General features: G+C 46.2%; 1 protein-coding gene across 7 annotated transcripts in view; it reads right to left on the bottom strand.

Moving 5' to 3' along the window:
* Window positions 1-18,954, bottom strand: part of LOC126282638 (uncharacterized) — a 159,829-nt gene that overhangs the window by 70,091 nt on the left and 70,784 nt on the right. For 4 of the 7 annotated variants that reach the window (XM_049982215.1, XM_049982214.1, XM_049982212.1 and 1 more), the window contains one exon: window positions 6,667-6,933. In XM_049982215.1, the coding sequence (XP_049838172.1) occupies window positions 6,667-6,933 (267 nt within the window). Of the gene's footprint in view, window positions 1-6,666; window positions 6,934-13,799; window positions 14,016-18,954 lie in introns of all 7 variants that reach the window. The other 3 variants (XM_049982210.1, XM_049982209.1, XM_049982211.1) reach the window with 1 other exon arrangement.

The raw sequence follows: 18,954 nt of genomic DNA, 5'->3' as shown, positions 1-18,954 counted from the left end.
GCCTCCTAATTCAGGCGATAGCAAGGAAAGGTGTTCGTATCATTCTCACTAACCGATTTTTCGCAATAAAGAACAGCGGTAATTGTTTATTTCCTGTTGTACATCGACGAAACGTAATTCACAGTCATACCAACAGGGTTTATCGATATTTTGCGTCATACTTTAAAATCCTCCAGGAAGGCTGTTGGATGACGAGCTGCGTTAGCGTAATGGTTAAATTGGTTCGCTGCTAACCGAAAGGTTCTGAGTTCAAACCTTGTTTGGGGCTTGATTTTCTTTATATAAAAACAATATCGAAGTGTCTTACTTTCTGAATTTTATTCGTTTATATGTAATTTTTTGAAATTTCTAGTGGCAACTAAAATCGACCATGTGGAAAGTAAACGCTATGGACTTTTACCTCTACAAACTCTTCAAAACTTCGTGCAATGGTTTACTACATTTAATGTTGCACAATAACTGCGTTGGACATCGAAACAAAATTAAGTCATTTATGGGGGGAGGGTATCAGTCAAACATGTGTAAAAATCAAATTTTTGAACCAAATAATTTTTGTAAAATCGAATGACAAGTGTGTCAAAGCAGTCGGAACACCATGTGTCTGCACAGGCGAGCAGTGCAGTGATGACAAAACCGCGCACGGCGCGGAATGCAGGGAGCACGTCTCTGTAGCAGCGAAAGGGTTCAAGCGGCCGTGGTGGCTTTACTTCATGAACTGCGCGCTCCCCCCTAAACGTTAAGTTCGCTTGGCGCGTGCAACTGGCAACGCAGCAATCTCCCGCGTCTGGGCGGGCTTTCGCGAACCGCCAAGATAAAGGAATTGAACTATAGTAGACCCACAAACGCTGTAGGGCTCCGATATAGGCGGACGGCGCCAGTAGCAAGTCTCCCCTTGTTTACAGACGCCAAGCGTGGCCCAGTGACCCACACTTTCTACCGCCGACATTCACAGCACAAAGAGTACGCGTGGGGCACGCACCGTGGGAATGAAGCCCAACTGCAGGAAGAGGTCGCCAAGTTCATTATAGACGGGTTGTAAATAAAGCCGCGACCTCCGCGGGGCCGGCAGCGGCTCTGAAATAGCTGCGTGGTCAGGTGGTCAACTGGACACTTGATCCCTAACCGCCGGAGTGGAGCGCCCGTTGCACAACGCGTGCGTCTGACTGGACAGCTGCACTGGCGGGCAGCAACTAGCACTGGCGCCAGTTGTGTTGCAAGCGAGAGTCAGCTTGTCTTACTGCTCTAAACAGCCACGGAAAAGAGACGCTGCGACCAATTTATTTGATTAAAAAGTGCAATAAGTAGAAAAATTAAAATCAGTGGGAGAACGATGGCCGGATTAATCTGAAAGGACGGGCTGACCGATGGCATCATTAGAAGAACGACAGTGTCATGAGCTGCTATGCCCAAATAGTGATGGGAGAGACACGAAAGAGTGTCTTAGAAAAGCGACCGCGAGAATATACAGGGCCAAATATCTCACAAAATAAGCATCAAACGAAAAAACTACAAAGAACGAAACTCGTCTAGATTGAAGGGGGAAACCAGATGGCGCTATGGTTGGCCCGCTAGATGGCGCTGCCATAGGTCAAACGGATATCAACTGCGTTTAAAAAATAGGAACCCCCATTTTTTATTACACATTTGTGTAGTACGTAAAGAAATATGAATGTTTTAGTTGGACCACTTTTTCGGCTTGGTGATAGATGGCGCTGTAATAGTCGCAAACGTATAAGTAACATTCCGCCAGTGCGGACGGTATTTGCTTCGTGAAACATTATCCGTGTTAAAATGGACCGTTTACTTATTTCGGATAAGGTCGATATCGTGTTAATATTTGGTTATTGTGATCAAAATGCCCAAATGTATGCTCCTCGATATCATGGACGTCATCATCCAAGTGTCCGGACCGTTCGCCGGATAGTTATGTTATTTAAGGAAACAGGAAGTGTTCAGCTACATGTGAAACGTCAACCACGACCTGCAACAAATGATGATGCCCAAGTAGGTGTTTAAGATGCTGTCGCGGCTAATCCGCATATCAGTAGCAGACAAACTGCGCGATAATCGGGAATCTCAAAAATGGCGGTGTTGAAAATGCTACAACAACATCGATTGCACCCGTACCGTATTTCTATGCAGTAGGAATTACATGGCGACGACTTTGCACGTCGTCTACAGTTCTGCCACTGGGCACAAGAGAAATTACGCGACGATGACAGATTTTTTGCGCGCGTTCTAATTACCGTCGACGCGGCATTCACCAACAGCGGTAACGCAAACCGCCATAATATGCACTACTGGGCAACGGAAAATCCACGATGGCTGCGACAAAGTGGAACATCAGCGACCTTGGCGGGTTAATGTAGGGTGCGGCATTATGGGAGGAAGGATAACTGGCCTCCATTTTATCGATGGAAATCTAAATGGTGCAATGTATGCTGATTTCCTACGTAATGTTCTACCGATGCTACTACAAGATGTTTCACTGCATGACTGAATGGCGATTTACTTCCAACATTATGGATGTCCGGCACATAGCTCGCGTGCGGTTGCAGCGGTATTGAATAGCATATTTCATGCTATTGAGCATTTATTGCATTAATGTGGTATTAACAGGTAATCACGCTGTAACAGCATGCGTTCTCACAAATGATAAGTTCACAAAGGTACATGTATCACATTGGAACAACCGAAATAAAATGTTCAAACGTACCTACGTTCTGTATTTTAATTTAAAAAACCTGCCTGTTACCAACTGTTCGTCTAAAATTGTGAGCCATATGTTTGTGACGATTACAGCACCATTTATCACAAAGCGAAAAAAGTGGTCCACTTAAAACATTCATATTTCTTTACGTACTACACGAATATGCAATAAAAAATGGGGGCTCCTATTTTTTTAAAAACGCAGTTCATATCCTTTTGACCTATGGCAGTGCCATCTAGGAAGCCAACCATAGTGCCATCTGGTTTCCCCCTTTAAGCTAGACAAGTTTCGTTCTTTGTAGTTTTTTCGTTTGACGTTTATTTCGTGAGATATTTGGCCCGGTCACGATCAATGGACCACCCTGTATATAGGGATGCGAAAGGATAGCAACGAGATGGGTGGGCAATCTCAAGATAAGCTGCTGTATTTAGACTGCAGCTCTTCAAGATAGGAAAACTCGGAGACGTTTTGATGAGGGCTGTTTTCAACAGGTCTCTCGAATGTGTGAGTGGTTAAGCTGCTACTAATGATGATAATGACTGGTTAAATTACTCGCATAGTCGCCATCGCGATGAGATCTTAGCTTCAGACAGGTGAAAGTGCTACAGCATAGGTGAACTGCATTTCCTTAGCATATTGTAAGACATATGGAGGAGGATATGGTAATGATTTACCATCGTTTTCTCCTGACCACCATTTAAACATGTCAGCTGTGAAGACTAGACTATTGTGGTGGATGCAAAATGATAGAAACAAAGAGGATGAAAAGTGATACCTGTATGATTCCTGCTTCTGTCTAAAAGTGGTTACAGGGACCTTGAGCGTGATGTTCCTTTGCAACGAACGGACCACCCAGAACATCGACTTATCTACCTCAACCACCTCAAGGCGCTGGAGTCTGATATGGTGGCCATCAACTGTACGCCAATATCTGCACTCCCACTGTTGGTCGAATTCACGTATAGTTACTAATGTTTTATTGTTTACAATTTCGACAGCCGGCACCTGGAATCTAATGCGAGTAGTATTTCCATATAACTACAGAAAGTTGTATACAACTGTTACTAAACATTCGCTTCAAGATTTGTAATGGAGTTTAAGCATTGCTAATAATTTATGGAATTCAGCGTTAAATAGAAAAGGAAAAACACCATGAACCATTAAACCATAGCGCTGTATTTGTTGTCCTCCTTACTACTATCGCAGCAGGTGGCTTACTGGCCTTTCCTAACCTTAACGCCGGCGGCTGTGGCCGAGCGGTTCTAGGCGCTTCAGTCCGGAACCGCGCTACTGCTACGGCCGCAGGTTCGAATCCTTCCTCGGGCTTGGATGTGTGTGATGTCCTTAGGTTAGTTAGGTTTAAGTAGTTCTAAGTTCTAGGGGACTGATGACCTCAGATGTTAAGTCCCATAGTGCTCAGAACCATTTGTACCTAATCTTAACCAGTGGGACAGCTCAGGATTAAGGAACATACATCAGTCAGGAAGTGCCTGTTGCAGAATTCTGCATCTACGACCCATATTAACATTACGCGAATAAATCGCCGATTTCTGATGACAACATGCTAAATCTCAAGAACCAGAGTTCCAGGCAGCCGTACCATCTCCAAACAGTCCTGAACCCCCAGCACGTCAGCCTTGAGATGGGGCCACAATTGAGCTAGCGCCGTCGACCACAGTCCCAGTGTGCCAAAAATATCCACCACTCCATTGTCCTCAGCCTGCTCGTACTGGGAGACCCACGTAAATCACGTAGAAGTTCTCATTCATTCTGCCGTTTCTCCTACGTTGTTGGCCACACATCCACAGCACTTCATCGTCCTCTGTGTAGAAATTAATTCCGGGGTTAGTGAACGCCCAGTGATTCACAACACAACACATTTTTGTCGCCTCGTGAGCTGAACTACTTACTTCATGATCGACTACTGGAGCGAGACTGCAATTCAGTCATGTCGCCAGAGGTGTCAGGTTTCCTAACTGCAGATATTATGACTTCATCATACTATACCTGCTGTACTGGATGAAACAGCTCTGTGGTTAAGAGACTTAAGTTGTATTTGGAAGGGGTAGGGTACAAATCAACTATCATTAGCATTTACGTTTTCTGTTCAGGCAAAAGCTGTGATTGTTCCTTTGAAGAACCTAATCCATAGCCAACAGCCTTCGCATCTGTATCCAACATGGGGAAGTCATTCACTGGTTACTGCCATCCAGCCATAAATATGACCCATCTACAAGATTTCATAGCAATCCATGTCACCAACAAGTTGTTACTCATGGCAGTTGCCTCTGGCAAAGATGATTTACCCTAAATCGAGGTATACACCATACAGCCACTCCCTTGACGTACAGGCAGATGAAAAGCTGAATGCCTCCACTAACTCGAACATGGAGGGTCCCATAGTTAGGAACTCACAATATGATGATACCGCAGATATCCTGTGTGCGACTTTCACTCCGATATCTGACTACATCCAAGGTACATGATACGCAGAAGCCTTCCATTCACCAAAAGTAAAGACGTGCGCCCTCTCACATACAGGGTGATCAAAAAGTCAGTATAAATTTGAAAACTTAATAAACCACGGAATAATGTAGATAGAGAGGTAAAAATTGACACACATGCTTGGAATGACATGGGCTTTAATTAGAACAAAAAAAGTTCACAAAATGTCCGACAGATGGCGGGTGAAAGATCTCTTGCGCACGTCGTTTGGTGATGATCGTGTGCTCAGCCGCCACATTCGTCATGCTTGGCCTCCCAGGTCCCCAGACCCCAGTCCGTGCGATTATTGGCTTTGGGGTTACCTGAAGTCGCAAGTGTATCGTGATCGACCGACATCTCTGGAGATGCTGAAAGACAACATCCGACGCCAATGCCTCACCATAACTCTAGATATGCTTTACAATGTTGTTCACAACATTATTCCTCGACTACAGCTATTGTTGAGGAATGATAGTGGACATATTGAGCATTTCCTGTTAAGAATAGCATCTTTGCTTTGTCTTACTTTGTTATGCTAATTATTGCAATTCTGATCAGATGAAGCACCATCTGTTGGACATTTTTTTTAACTTTTGTCTTTTTTGGTTCTAATAAAACTCCATGTCATTCCATGCATGTGTGTCAATTTGCACCTCTCTATCAACATTATTCCGTGATTTATTCAGTTTTCAAATTTATACTGACTTTTTGATCACCCGGTACAGGAGATAACTCTGATTCAGTTGCTACAGAATACAGAAGGGCGGGAAAAAGCTAGTTTCAAGTGAGGATGTAACTGTGGCGCTTTCAGCTTAATGTTGTCTTAATGCAAGTGATGGTAATGTACAATTCTTGTCACAGTTTCCCCTCTTTTTCTATGACGTACAGTCAGCCTCGACAAAGTGTGCAACGAGTTCTTAGTTGACGAGACGAACAGAGGAGGGATCTTGTGTCCACCTCCACTACCTGAGCGGCACGCCAGCTGAGAGCTGGCAGCCTGTAGTGGCTCACTCACCTGCAAATGGAAATGGAAATGTCGTGTGGCTAGGGCCTCCTGTCGGGTAGACCGTTCGCCTGGTGCACGTCTTTCGGGTTGATGCCACTTCGGCGACTTGCGTGTCAAAATGGTTCAGAGCACTATGGGATTTAACATCCGAGGCCATCAGTCCCCTAGAACTTAGAACTGCTTAACCCTAACTAATCTAAGGACATCACACACATCCATCCCCAAGGCAGGATTCGAGCCTGTGCGACCATAGCGGGCGCGCGGTTCCGGAATGAAGAGCCTAGAACCGCTCGGCCACACCGGCCGGCTACTTGCATGTCGATGGGGATGAAACGATGGTAAGGACAACAGAACACCCAGTCCCTGAGCGTAGAAAATCTCCGAACCCAGCCGGGAATCGAACCCGGGCCGTTAGGTGTGACATCCCACCGCGCTGACCACTCAGCTACCAGGGAGGGACACTCACCTGCAGGCCAACTGCCAGCCCCTCGAACAGCTCGTGGACCGAGAGCGCCAGGACGATCAGCAGACCACGCAGCGACGACAGCACCGAGTCGTCCCCGTCGACGTCATCGACGTCCAGGTGTACGTGCACGTGCGCCTGTCCGTGGTGCACGTGTTTAGCCGGGTGATGCACCGGCTTGGCTGGATGGTTGCCGTTGGTGTCTGCCCACGCGCTGGTACCGTTCGATAACTTCTTCTCGTCCGCACTGCTCAGCGCGACTGGCACCACCTAATCAGGAGAGAAGGAAAAGTATTGTAAAAACACTTTCTTGACTTTTAAGTGCTACAAAGAGTGAACATGATTTATTATTTTCGCTGTAGCAAAAATTCCAGAGGAAGATTAAAAACGAACGCTCACAAAGACAAAAGAAAAACAATGACACTGATACAGGAAATTGTTAAGAGGACATTGCTCAGATCTAATTACCGATGAGTCCCTTGGCCAATTGCTAAACTGGAACACTATCTCCCAAGACTGTATCCAGCACCTCACTATGTTTCGTTGCTGGATTCCACTCTAGCTAGATGAAGCTACTAAGATAATAAAATTGTTGTCCAAGACAACCTGCAATTATACAGAGTGTTACAAAAAGGTACGGCCAAACTTTCAGGAAACATTACTCACATACAAACAAATAAAAGATGTTATGTGGACGTGTATCCGGAAACGCTTAATTTCCAGAGCTCTTTTAGTTTCGTCAGTATGTACTGTACTTCCTCGATTCACCCCCAGTTGGCCCAATTGAAGGAAGGTATTGTTGACTTCGGTGCTTGTGTTGTCATGCGACTCATTGCTCTACAGTACTAGCATCAAGCACACCAGTACATAGCATCAACAGGTTAGTGATCATCACGAACGTGGTTTTGCAGTCAGTGCAATGTTTACAAATGCGGAGTTGGCAGATGCCCATTTGATGTACGGATTAGCACGGGGCAATAGCCGTGGCGCGGTGCGTTTGTATCGAAACAGATTTCCAGAACGAAGGTGTCCCGACAGGAAGATGTTCGAAGCAATTGATCGGCGTCTTAGGGAGCACGGAACATTCCAGCCTATGACTCGCGACTGGGGAAGACCTAGAACGACGGGGACACCTGCAATGGACGAGGCAATTCTTCGTGCAGTTGACGATAACCCTAATGTCAGCGTCAGAGAATTTGCTGCTGTACAAGGTAACGTAGACCACGTCACTGTATGGAGAGTGCTACGGGAGAACCAGTTGTTTCCGTACCATGTACAGCGTGTGCAGGCACTATTAGCAGCTGATTGGTCTCCACGGGTACACTTCTACGAATGCTTCATCCAACAATGTGTCAATCCTCATTTCAGTGCAAATGTTCTCTTTACGGATGAGGCTTCATTCCAACGCGATCATATTGTAAATTTTCACAATCAACTTGTGTGGGCTGACGAGAATCCGCACGCAGTTGTGGAATCACATCAACACAGATTTTCTGTGAACGTTTGGCAGGCATTGTTGGTGATGTCTTGATTGGACCCCATGTTCTTCCACCTCCGCTCAATGGAGCACGTTATCATGATTTTGTACGGGATACTCTACCTGTGCTGCTAGAACATGTGCCTTTACAAGTACGTTACAACATGTGGTTCATGCACGGTGGAGCTCCTGCACATTTCAGTCGAAGTGTTCGTACGTTTCTCAACAACAGATTCGGTGACCGACGGATTGGTAGTGGCGGACCAGTTCCATGGCCTCCAACCTCTCCTGACTTCAAACCTCTTGACTTTCATTTATGGGGGCATTTGAAAGCTCTTGTCTACGCAACCCCGGTACCAAATGTAGAGACTCTTCGTGCTCGTATTGTGGACGGCTGTGATACAATATGCCATTCTCCAGGGCTGCATCAACGCATTAAGGATTCCATGCGACGGAGGGTGGATGCATGTATCCTCGCTAACGGAGGACATTTTGAACGTTTCATGTAACAAAGTGTTTGAAGTCACGCTGGTGCTTTCTGTTGCTGTGTGTTTCCATTCGATCATTAATGTGATTTGAAGAGAAGTAACAAAATCGGCTCTAACATGGAAAGTAACCGTTTCCGGACACATATCCACATAACGTATTTTCTTTCTTTGTGTGTGAGGAATGTTTCCTGAAAGCTTGGCCGTACCTTTTTGTAACACCCTGTATATACGGTGTAATCTATGAACCAAATTTCATTCCTGCGGGGCTACAAGGGTATTGTTCAAAATGTTCAAATGTGTGAAAATATTATGGAACTTAACTGCTAAGGTCATCAGTCCCTAAGCTTACACATTACTTAACCTAAATTATCCTAAGGACAAACACACACACCCTTGCCTGAGGGAGTATTAGAACCTCCGCCGGGACCAGCTGCACAGTCCATGACTGCAGCGCCTCAGACCGCTCGGCTAATCCCGCACGGCTAGAAGGATATTCATTTATGATGTTGCACTATTGTGTGGTCTCTTTAAACGGTCAGGTAAGCTGATCTTGAATTCACTATTACAGACTCCGTTCACTTTCACGAATAGTAGTGTAAGACATCAAAATAACAACTCACAACTAACGAACGACTCGCAAATAAAAAATGTGACAGAGATTTAGGTTTAGGAAAATCTCCAGTGATTGAAGCCACCTGCCATCCTATATATAGAAAACAAAAAAAAGTTTTGCGTCACCCACATTCCCAGAACTCCTGAAGACAGACGTAGACTGTGGGTATTGTACCACAGACACAGTCGATTGACTGTTCAGAGGTGTCACTAAGCCCGCCCAAAGATGTAAACAACCATGCATCAGCAGCGTCCATTAGACCGAGGGGGTCCGACAGCCGATCACTTCCAGTCATTCCACCAGGAAGGAGGTACACGGCTCGTGTTGTCTGTAGTCAACCATGCCTAGAAGGTCAATTTCGCGGTTCGATCGCGTCCGAATTGTTACATTGTGACATGAAGGGCTCTCTATAAGGGAAGTGTCCAGTCGTCTCAGACTGGACCAAAGCGATGTTGTTCGGACATGGAGGAGATACAAAGAGACAGGAACTGTCGACGACATGCCACGCTCAGGCCGCCCAAGGGCTACTACCGCAGCGGGTGACCGGTGCCTACGGATTATGGCTCGGAGGAATCCTGAAAGCAACTCCACCATGTTGAATAATGCTTTTCGTGCAGCCACAGGACGTCGTGTTACGACTCAAACTGTGGAAATGGCTGCATGATGCGCAACTTCACTTCCGACGTCCATGGCGAGGTCCATCTTTGTAATCACGACACCATGCAGCGCGGTACAGATGGGCCCAACAAGACGCCGAATGGACCGATCAGGATCGGCATCACGTTCTCTTCACCGATGAGTGTCACAGGTGCCTGTAACTAGACAATCGTCGGAGATCTGTTTGGAGGAAATCCGGTCACACCGAACGCCTTAGATACACTGTCCAGCGAGTGCAGCAAGGTGAAGGCGCCCTGATGTTTTGGAGTGGCATTATGTGAGGTCGACGTACGCTGCTGGTGGTCATGGAAGGCAACGTAACTGCTGTACGATACGTGAATGCCATCCTCCGACCGATAGTGCAACCATATCGGCAGCATATTGGCGAGACATTCGCCTTCATTGACGACAATTCGCGCCCCCATCGTGCACATCTTGTGAATGACTTCCTTCAGGATAACGACAACGCTCGACTAGAGTGCTCAGCTTGTTCTCCGGACATGACCCCTATCGAACATGGCTGGGATAGATTGAAAAGGGCTGCTATGGACGACGTGACCCACCAATCACCCTGAGGGATCTACACCGAATCGCCGTTTAGGACTGGGGCAATCTGGACCAACAGTGCCTTGATGAACTTGTGGATAGTATGCCACGACGAATACAGGCATGCATCAATGCAAGAGGACGTTCTACTGGATATTACAGGTACTGGCGTGTACAGCAATCTGGACCACCACTTCTGAAGGTCACGCTGTATGGTGGTACAAGATGCTATGTGTGGTTTCCAAGAGCAATAAAAAGGGCAGAAATGATGTTTATGTTGATCTCTATTCCAATTTACTGTACAGGTTCCGGAGCTCTCGGAACCGAGGTGACGCATAAATTTTTTGATGTGGTTAGTAGCGGTAGCGCGGTTCTGTCCATCCCATAATTATTAAGCCACAGTCACCCAGATTAATGGTGGCTCTTAAGGGCTACTTACGCTTCGGTTAACCAGGTATGTAGCCTTGAGTTGTTGGTCGACCGCGAAATCACAAGCACTCATTTCCACTGTAGGAGATATTAGATTCAGATAAATTGTAGTTTCATTTACAAATTCTTTCGTTTTGCAGTGACATTAAGGAACAGCGTGTGCTACTCATGCAGATTAACCTGTCAATTTAATCTGCACGCGGGTTTGGAATCCTTTTGAAATAATATCACAGGTGAAGATAATTCTGCGCAAATCACTGCTGGAGATTCGATAACTCTTGACATTAGTGATGTCAAGAGGCCAGCAAAATGCCATTCAAGGAAAACCCACGGGGAATTGCACGAATCAGGTTGCAATTCAATGTAAAATTTTGTGTTACAGCAAGAATCTAAAAGCGATTGTTGTGCACTGATCTGCCGAGTCAGTAGCAAAAGCAGAAGCAGCACATCTAAGACACGGTATGGTGCATATAAAAAAATGGTCAAAGCCTTGTATGTATATATCAACTTTTTACCACCTCCATTCCAGTATCTCGTATAATCCAAAAGGAGGACCTTACGAATGGCACGTGTCGAAGAGGTTGGTGCAGTGACGTTTAGCTTGAGGAAACAAGAACTGAAATGGTGAGGAGCGTCCATGATACAATGAAGGCATATACTGAGCATGATAAAGCATTGTCTGGACAAAGTATGGTACGGTGATTCTCGAATTCATTTAGAATACCTGCTAATATCCAGCAAATAATCGGATTTTTCCGAGATATCAGAGCATCTTCTGCTTTAGGCAAGGTGGTAGGCAACTGATGTGAAGAGAAATTTGAGATCAAATAGAGCAGACAACTTAGACATGAACTCTAGTCGTCACAAAGGCACTGTGTAAAACTGCAGTGACTCAGTTATGATAAGATAAATAAGGAATATTGCCATCACCCGCAGGGCATCTCGGCATTTTTCACATTTACAAATATTGGCAGAAGCGAGAGAAGGTGTAGGCGACACTCGTTAATCCTCGGGCAGACAGGGGACCGAACTCCATAATTTTCGATTCACAGTCCGCAACGAATCACAAGGGTCTAATTCCAATTTCTGAACTCTCTCATCCCGCGGAAGTGAAGTAGTGACTGGGTGAAAGTAGTATGTGTGGCTGCCTAGATAAGTGGCTGCCATACTTCATATATATCATGTCTGCAACTAAGAAGGGCATTTTCCAGTACCACAATTCGCAATTATAGGAATCTTCAACAGTTTCACCAAATGAAACTGCCTGGCAGATTAAAACTGTGTGCCGGACCGAGACTCGAACTCGGGACCTTTGCCTTTCGCGGGAAAGTGCTCTACCCACTGAGCTACCCAAGCACGACTCACGCCCCGTCCTCACAGCTTTACATCTACCAGTACCTCGTCTCCTACCTGCCAAGCTTTACAGAACCTCTCCTGCGAACCTTGCAGAACTAGCACTCCCGAAAGAAAGTATATTGGCAGAAGTAAAGCTTTAAGGACGGGCGTGAGTCGTGCTTGGGTAGCTCAGTTGGTAGAGCACTTGCCCGCGAAAGGCAAAGGTCGCGAGTTCGAGTCTCGGTCCGGCACACAGTTTTAATCTGCCAGGAAGTTTCGTATCAGCGCACACTCTGCTGCAGAGTGAAAATCTCATTCTGGAGTTTCACCAAATGATTTGGCCATCAAAATCGAATTGACTACCTGGAGCATACAGTGTGGGAGTTTACTTGAAGCCAAAAATGATTATCATATATGGTATATATACTCAGTCTGAAGCGACAAATGGATTTTTTACTAATGGCGGGATTCGAAGCCACGTCTTCCGCTCTCAAGGCAGATACGCTAACCACTACGCCAAATGGCTTTGCGTAAGTGCTAGCACGCCTCCCTCCTCAGTTCAAATTCTCATTCACACCGCCGCCTAAACTCCAACCACATTGCAGAGACTCGCCAAAAGTATTGGAGTAGCACCTCAGCATCGAACGAAATGGGGAATCCTGCCTGAAACCCTGGCGTAGGTGTTGCAATAAAATGAAATTATGTGGTCCCAGAGCCCTTTCAAGTCTCAAACATCTATGATCTACCTGTATACACGCAGACTGAAGCAACGAATGAAAGTCTGTGTCAAGGCCAGAATTCGAACGTGGCTCTCCAGCTGACTAGCCATATGCGACAACCACTACACCATCTTGCACAGTAGCCATGCACAACTGCACGGACTTGGCAGTCTTTGGAATCATATACATTCATTTAATTATCATTTAGTTAACTAACTCTTCTGTCGCTTTCTCGCAGAACAAATTCATAATTGTATACTATAGAAATTCCACAATTTTATGCCATTAATTTCTAATTATTATTGAGTATATCAAGCACTCTCGTCTGCCCATCGCCGTTCGCTGTGGCCAAGTGGTTCTAGGTACTTCCGTCCAGAACCGCGGTGCTGCTACGGTCGCAGGTTCGAATGTTGCCTCGGGCGTGGATGTGTGTGATGTCCTTAGGTTAGTTAGGTTTAAGTAGTTCTAAGTCTAGAGGACTGATGACCTCAGGTGTTAAGTCCGATAGTACTGAGAGCTATTTGAAACATTTGAACGTCTGGCCATCTGCTAATCGTAGGCTGCTCCAGCTCGCTTGTATAATGCCGGGCAGCCAGACGCCCACAGACACAAGTGGGCAAGGGTGGTCAAAAGGCTGACGGCTGGATCGGAGCACAGAGCCTGCGCGACACTTCTGCTCTGGTAGAGTGTACACGGCAGGCTCGGCCAAGTGGTTAGCGCATGTGCAGAATGTGAGTGTACTGGCTGCGCCTGCCCGCGAGCTAGCTGAGGAGTGGCCTGCAGCTTTTGTTAGTGGATGGGGTGGCGACAGAAGCTGCTACGTTAACAGAGGTCCTCTAAGACAGCCGAGGCAGAGCACGTGTTATGCACACCTCCGGGTCGCTGCCGGTGAAGCCGCCCAGCACGGCGGGATGCGGCTTGGGCGCCTCCCTGATCAGCTGCTGGCTGCTGCTAGACAACAGGTAGGGGTCGTCCTCCTGCAAGGACGGCCTCTCGGTCTCCGCCGCCTGCTGCGGGGCGCTCAGCTTCTTCTCCAGGTCGACCGCCACCACGCGCAGACCCTCCAGGACCAGCACCCGTTCGCTCTCCTGCGCAACATCCAGACCTACGCTGTGACGCGTCGCATCTCACCAGACTATCTGTTTCGCTACGAAGACTAAGAGGTGGCGTGAGCCCCGAAGACTGAGAGGTGGCATGAGCCCCCTCTCATACTTCTATCTTACTCCGAGTAATTCGATTTTCCCCTCTAATTGCGTGCGGCGAAAAGTTGCTATTCCTTCACACGCGGACTTCCCAAGCAGCGTCTCTCGTCAGCCGGGTGGTCCGGTGACAGGCGGGTTCTGCTGAGTTTGAAAGGGTTAAGACGACAGGTGTGAGGGAGTCGAGTGGATGCTTTCCAGACGCCGACATTGTCGTAAGAGCGACGGCGACACGCCCACAGGGGCCTGACGGAGTGGCAGGGCTAGAGATACGGTTACTTCACAGAAACTTAGTGAAAACAGTTTCTGGCGGGCTACCAGCGAGGCGTGGGAATGACTTGTGTTCCCAGGCAGTCTTGTCGGGAAAATTTTCTGTAAAATCATAACTGTGATTGGCTTGCTCAGGGAATAGATCTGTGACGTAGCAAAACTGGCGCAGAGATTGGCGCCAAGAATCTCCATTGGTGGAATAGTACTGCGTCGGCAATAGAGGGGAATTTTCCGCCGGTTTTCGAGTTGCTGATTGGAACGTTTAACTACGGCCACTGTCTTGGGGGCGGCAATGTTCTGTGTTTGGTTTGTATGGGTGCTCTTGAGAGAGTCAGCTCTCTCGCCTTTCATTCGGAGTACATTACAAGACTGAGCTCTCGCTGCTCTGGACAGCCTGCCTTCCGTTGGCTGTCAAATATACTTTTATTTGATTGTAACTGTTTGACGAAGTTGTTGAAGTTTCGACTTCAACGTAACTTTCAGAGTACAGTTGGCAATTGAGCGTTCTGCGTACAAGCGGTCTATGTTGTATGTCTTGGGCAGTTTTGGCTAAAGATGACTGTATCGGAGTTACTGTGTGACTTCGCTTGTTAAAATCAATCACTGTACCGTCAGTGGACGAGGATGTAGATGAAGATGAAATGGGAGATACGATACTGCGTGAAGAGTTTGACAGAGCACTGAAAGACCTGAGTCGAAACAAGGCCCCCGGAGTAGACAACATTCCATTGGAACTACTGACGGCCTTGGGAGAGCCAGTCCTGACAAAACTCTACCACCTGATGAGAAAGATGTATGAGACAGGCGAAATACCCTCACATTTCAAGAAGAATATAATAATTCCAATCCCAAAGAAAGTAGGTGTTGACAGATGTGAAAATTACCGAACTATCAGTTTAATAAGTCACAGCTGCAAAATACTAACACGAATTCTTTACAGACGAATGGAAAAACTAGTAGAAGCCGACCTCGGGGAAGATCAGTTTGGATTCCGTAGAAATGTTGGAACACGTGAGGCAATACTGTCCCTACGACTTATATTAAAAGCTAGATTAAGGAAGGGCACACCTACGTTTCTAGCATTTGTAGACTTAGAGAAAGCGTTTGACAATGTTGATTGGAATACTCTCTTTCAAATTCTGAAGGTAGCAGGGGTAAAATACAGGGAGCGAAAGGCTATTTACAATTTGTACAGAAACCAGATAGCAGTTATAAGAGTCGAGGGACATGAAAGGGAAGCAGTGGTTGGGAAGGGAATGAGACAGGGTTGTAGTCTCTCCCCGATGTTATTCAATCTGTATATTAAGCAAGCAGTGAAGGAAACAAAAGAAAAATTCGGAGTAGGTATTAAAATCCATGGAGAAGAAATAAAAATGTTGAGTTTCGCCGATGACATCGTAATTCTGTCAGAGACAGCAAAGGACTTGGAAGAGCAGTTGAACGGAATGGATAGTGTCTTGAAAGGAGGATATAAGATGAACATCAACAAAAGAAAAACGAGGATAATGGAATGTAGTCGAATAAAGTAGGGTGATGCTGAGGGAATTAGATTAGGAAATGAGACAAATAAAGTAGTAAAGGAGTTTTGCTATTTGGGGAGCAAAATAACTGATGATGGTCGAAGTAGAGAGAATATAAACGTAGACTGGCAATTGGAAGGAAAGCGTTTCTGAAGAAGAGAAATTCCATCAAGTATAGATTTAAGTGGTAGGAAGTCATTTCTGAAAGTATTTGTATGGAGTGTAGCCATGTATGGAAGTGAAACATGGACGATAACTAGTTTGGACAAGAAGAGAATAGGAGCTTTCAGAATGTGGTGCTACAGAAGAATGCTGAAGATTAGATTGGTAGATCACATAACTAATGAGGAAGTATTGAATAGGATTGGAGAGAAGAGAAGTTTGTGGCACAACTTGACCAGAAGAAGGGATCGGTTGGTAGGACATGTTCTGAGGCATCAGGGGATCACCAATTTAGTATTAGAGGACAGCGTGGAGGGTAAAAATCGTAGAGGGAGACCAAGAGATGACTACACTAAGCAGATTCAGAAGGATGTAGGTTGCAGTAGGTACTGGGAGATGAAGAAGCTTGCACAAGATAGAGTAGCATGGAGAGCTGCATCAAACCAGTCTCAGGACTGAAGGCCACAACAACAACAACCGTCAGTGATTGTATGGCGGGCCTTCTTCGTCTCCCTCAGAGGCGTATTTGTATTGCTAGGAAGTCTTCAGTCTGGAACAACCCAGACTAGGAGAATTTGTTTCGGGCTATACTCACGACATTATCATCACCACGACGGGACGTCGAAGCAACCATTCATCGCCTCCGGTATGCCAAATCGTGTCCTTGCAGTTTAGAAGACAGCTTGGTAATGTACGTCCGCGGCACCGGCAAAGCAGGCAATTTTGCTAGGTGATAATAATAGCTCAGCAGAGCGCGCCTGTTCGTCTTTTCTAACTTTGTTCTGTCTTGGGTGTTCATTGTTTAAGTTATCACTACTGCAGCAGCAATTAATGTTGGGTTGGCTGGATGTTTCTGTTAAGATTTGAGTTGCAAGGGATTGTCTCCACATACCACTTCGTCATAAATGTCACAATCTAGTTTATGGACAACATCACCTTCACAGCATTTATTTGAGTATCCAATTTGATGTATTGTAAATGTTTCATGTGTTTTATTTATGATTTTGAGTTTAGTCATGATAAATCAAATTGTTATTTTGGACAGAACTCCCATTCTGTTAATCGGTAGAGCAACCCTTTCATTTCTCACTACGTTACTGAAACTTTCCTTTATTTAATTAATGTCTATCAAATTAAATTATTGCAGGTGCCAAACTCTTTTCTACTCCACTTGCAGGGTCGATTAGAGTCAGTTCGCGTTTCTTCTTAATCCATGTGCAACAGCAAAAGTCGGAGTTAGAAAAGGGGGGGGGGGGGGTTAGAGCATCATTTCCATATGAAGGTTCTAGAAGAATTTAGTGTTAAATGCACTGCTAGCCCCAGCACCTCGTAAGACTACACGATCGACCAGGGCTACCGTGCTCGAATACTGTGTCGAGGAATGTTTCGTGGCAGGCAGGCATCAGCCACGTCTAGTAGGGGCGCGCCACGAAATGGCCGGCTGTCAGAGGGACGAAAAGCACTGGGCACAGGCGCAACGCGAGTAGCGAAGTCCTACCAGCAAACCTACAGGGGACAGGCAGAATAATGTGAACAGTGGTCGTAATGGGAAGGTTGTGTTTGACAGTCAACAACGCAGGTAAGGCACGTGTCGCGCTGGACTGTCCGTGTTCAGTACGGACTAGGCAGCAGTGCGGGTTGTTTATATCAGTTTTGTCTCACCCATCCTGCAGAATGGCATTCTCCTGTGGTGTGCTGCCCGCTTCTTATCTACCTATTTTCTCTGTGACTGCGTGCCGTCACTCACTACCTTGACACAGTAATAGCGGACAAGAGGACGCTGTTTCCTGTTGCATCGCGTTTGCTGATTCAGCTATCGGCTGCACGAGAATGGGACTATCTTATCAGACGAGTCCGTAATCGAATTCTGCGCAAAGCGTCGGTGCCAAGTACTTGTGTACGAAAAAGGGGTTTATTTAATCTCTTGTGATCTGGAAACGCGGCCATAATGATAGACCTGTGTTCCAAAGCTCTCAGAATCAGAGACGAAATGGCAATACTAATAACAATGAATTGGACTAATCTTAAACGTCTTCAGCTGCAGCGATGTCATTTCCAAGTGAATTAAAAGCGGTTGGAATATTCGATTTTTGTCTCTAGTAAAGTAAAATCATCCTCAAGTAAATGCTGATTTACACAACTGGCCATTAAAATTGCTACACCACAAAGATGGCATTCTACAGATATGACGTGCTGTGATATGCAAATGATTAGCTTTTCAGGGCATTCACATAAGGTTGGCGCCGGTGGCGACACATACAACGTGCTGACAAGAGGAAAGTTTCCAACCGATTTCTCATACACAAACAACAGTTGACCGGCGTTGCCTGGTGAAACGTTGTTGTGATGCCTCGTGTAAGGAGGAGAAATGCGTACCATCACGTTTCCCACTTTGATAAAGGTCGGATTGTAGCCTATCGCAATTGCGGTTTATCGTATCGCGACATTGCTGCTCGCGTTTGTCGAGATCCAATGACTTTTAGCAGAATATGGAATCGGTGGGTTCAGGGGGGTAATACGGAATGCCGTGCTGGATCCCAACGGCATCGTATCACTAGCAGTCGAGATGACAGGCATCTTATCCGCATGGCTGTAACGGATCGTGCAGCCACGTCTCGATCCCTGAGTCAACAGATGGGGACGTTTGCAAGACAACAACCATCTGCACGAACAGTTCGACGTCGTTTGCAACAGCATGGACTATCAGCTCGGAGACCATGGCTGCGGTTACCCTTGACGCTACAGAGAGGAGCGCCTGCGATGGTGTACTCAACGACGAACATGGGTGCACGAATGGCAAAACGTCATTTTTTCGGATGAATCCAGGTTCTGTTTGCAGCATCATGATGGTCGCATCCGTGTTTGGCGACATCGCG

The sequence above is a fragment of the Schistocerca gregaria genome, chromosome 1 (genome assembly GCF_023897955.1).
Source record: "Schistocerca gregaria isolate iqSchGreg1 chromosome 1, iqSchGreg1.2, whole genome shotgun sequence".
In the NCBI taxonomy this organism is placed as follows: Eukaryota; Metazoa; Arthropoda; class Insecta; order Orthoptera; family Acrididae; genus Schistocerca; species Schistocerca gregaria.
This window is presented reverse-complemented; position numbering and strand designations above follow the sequence as displayed.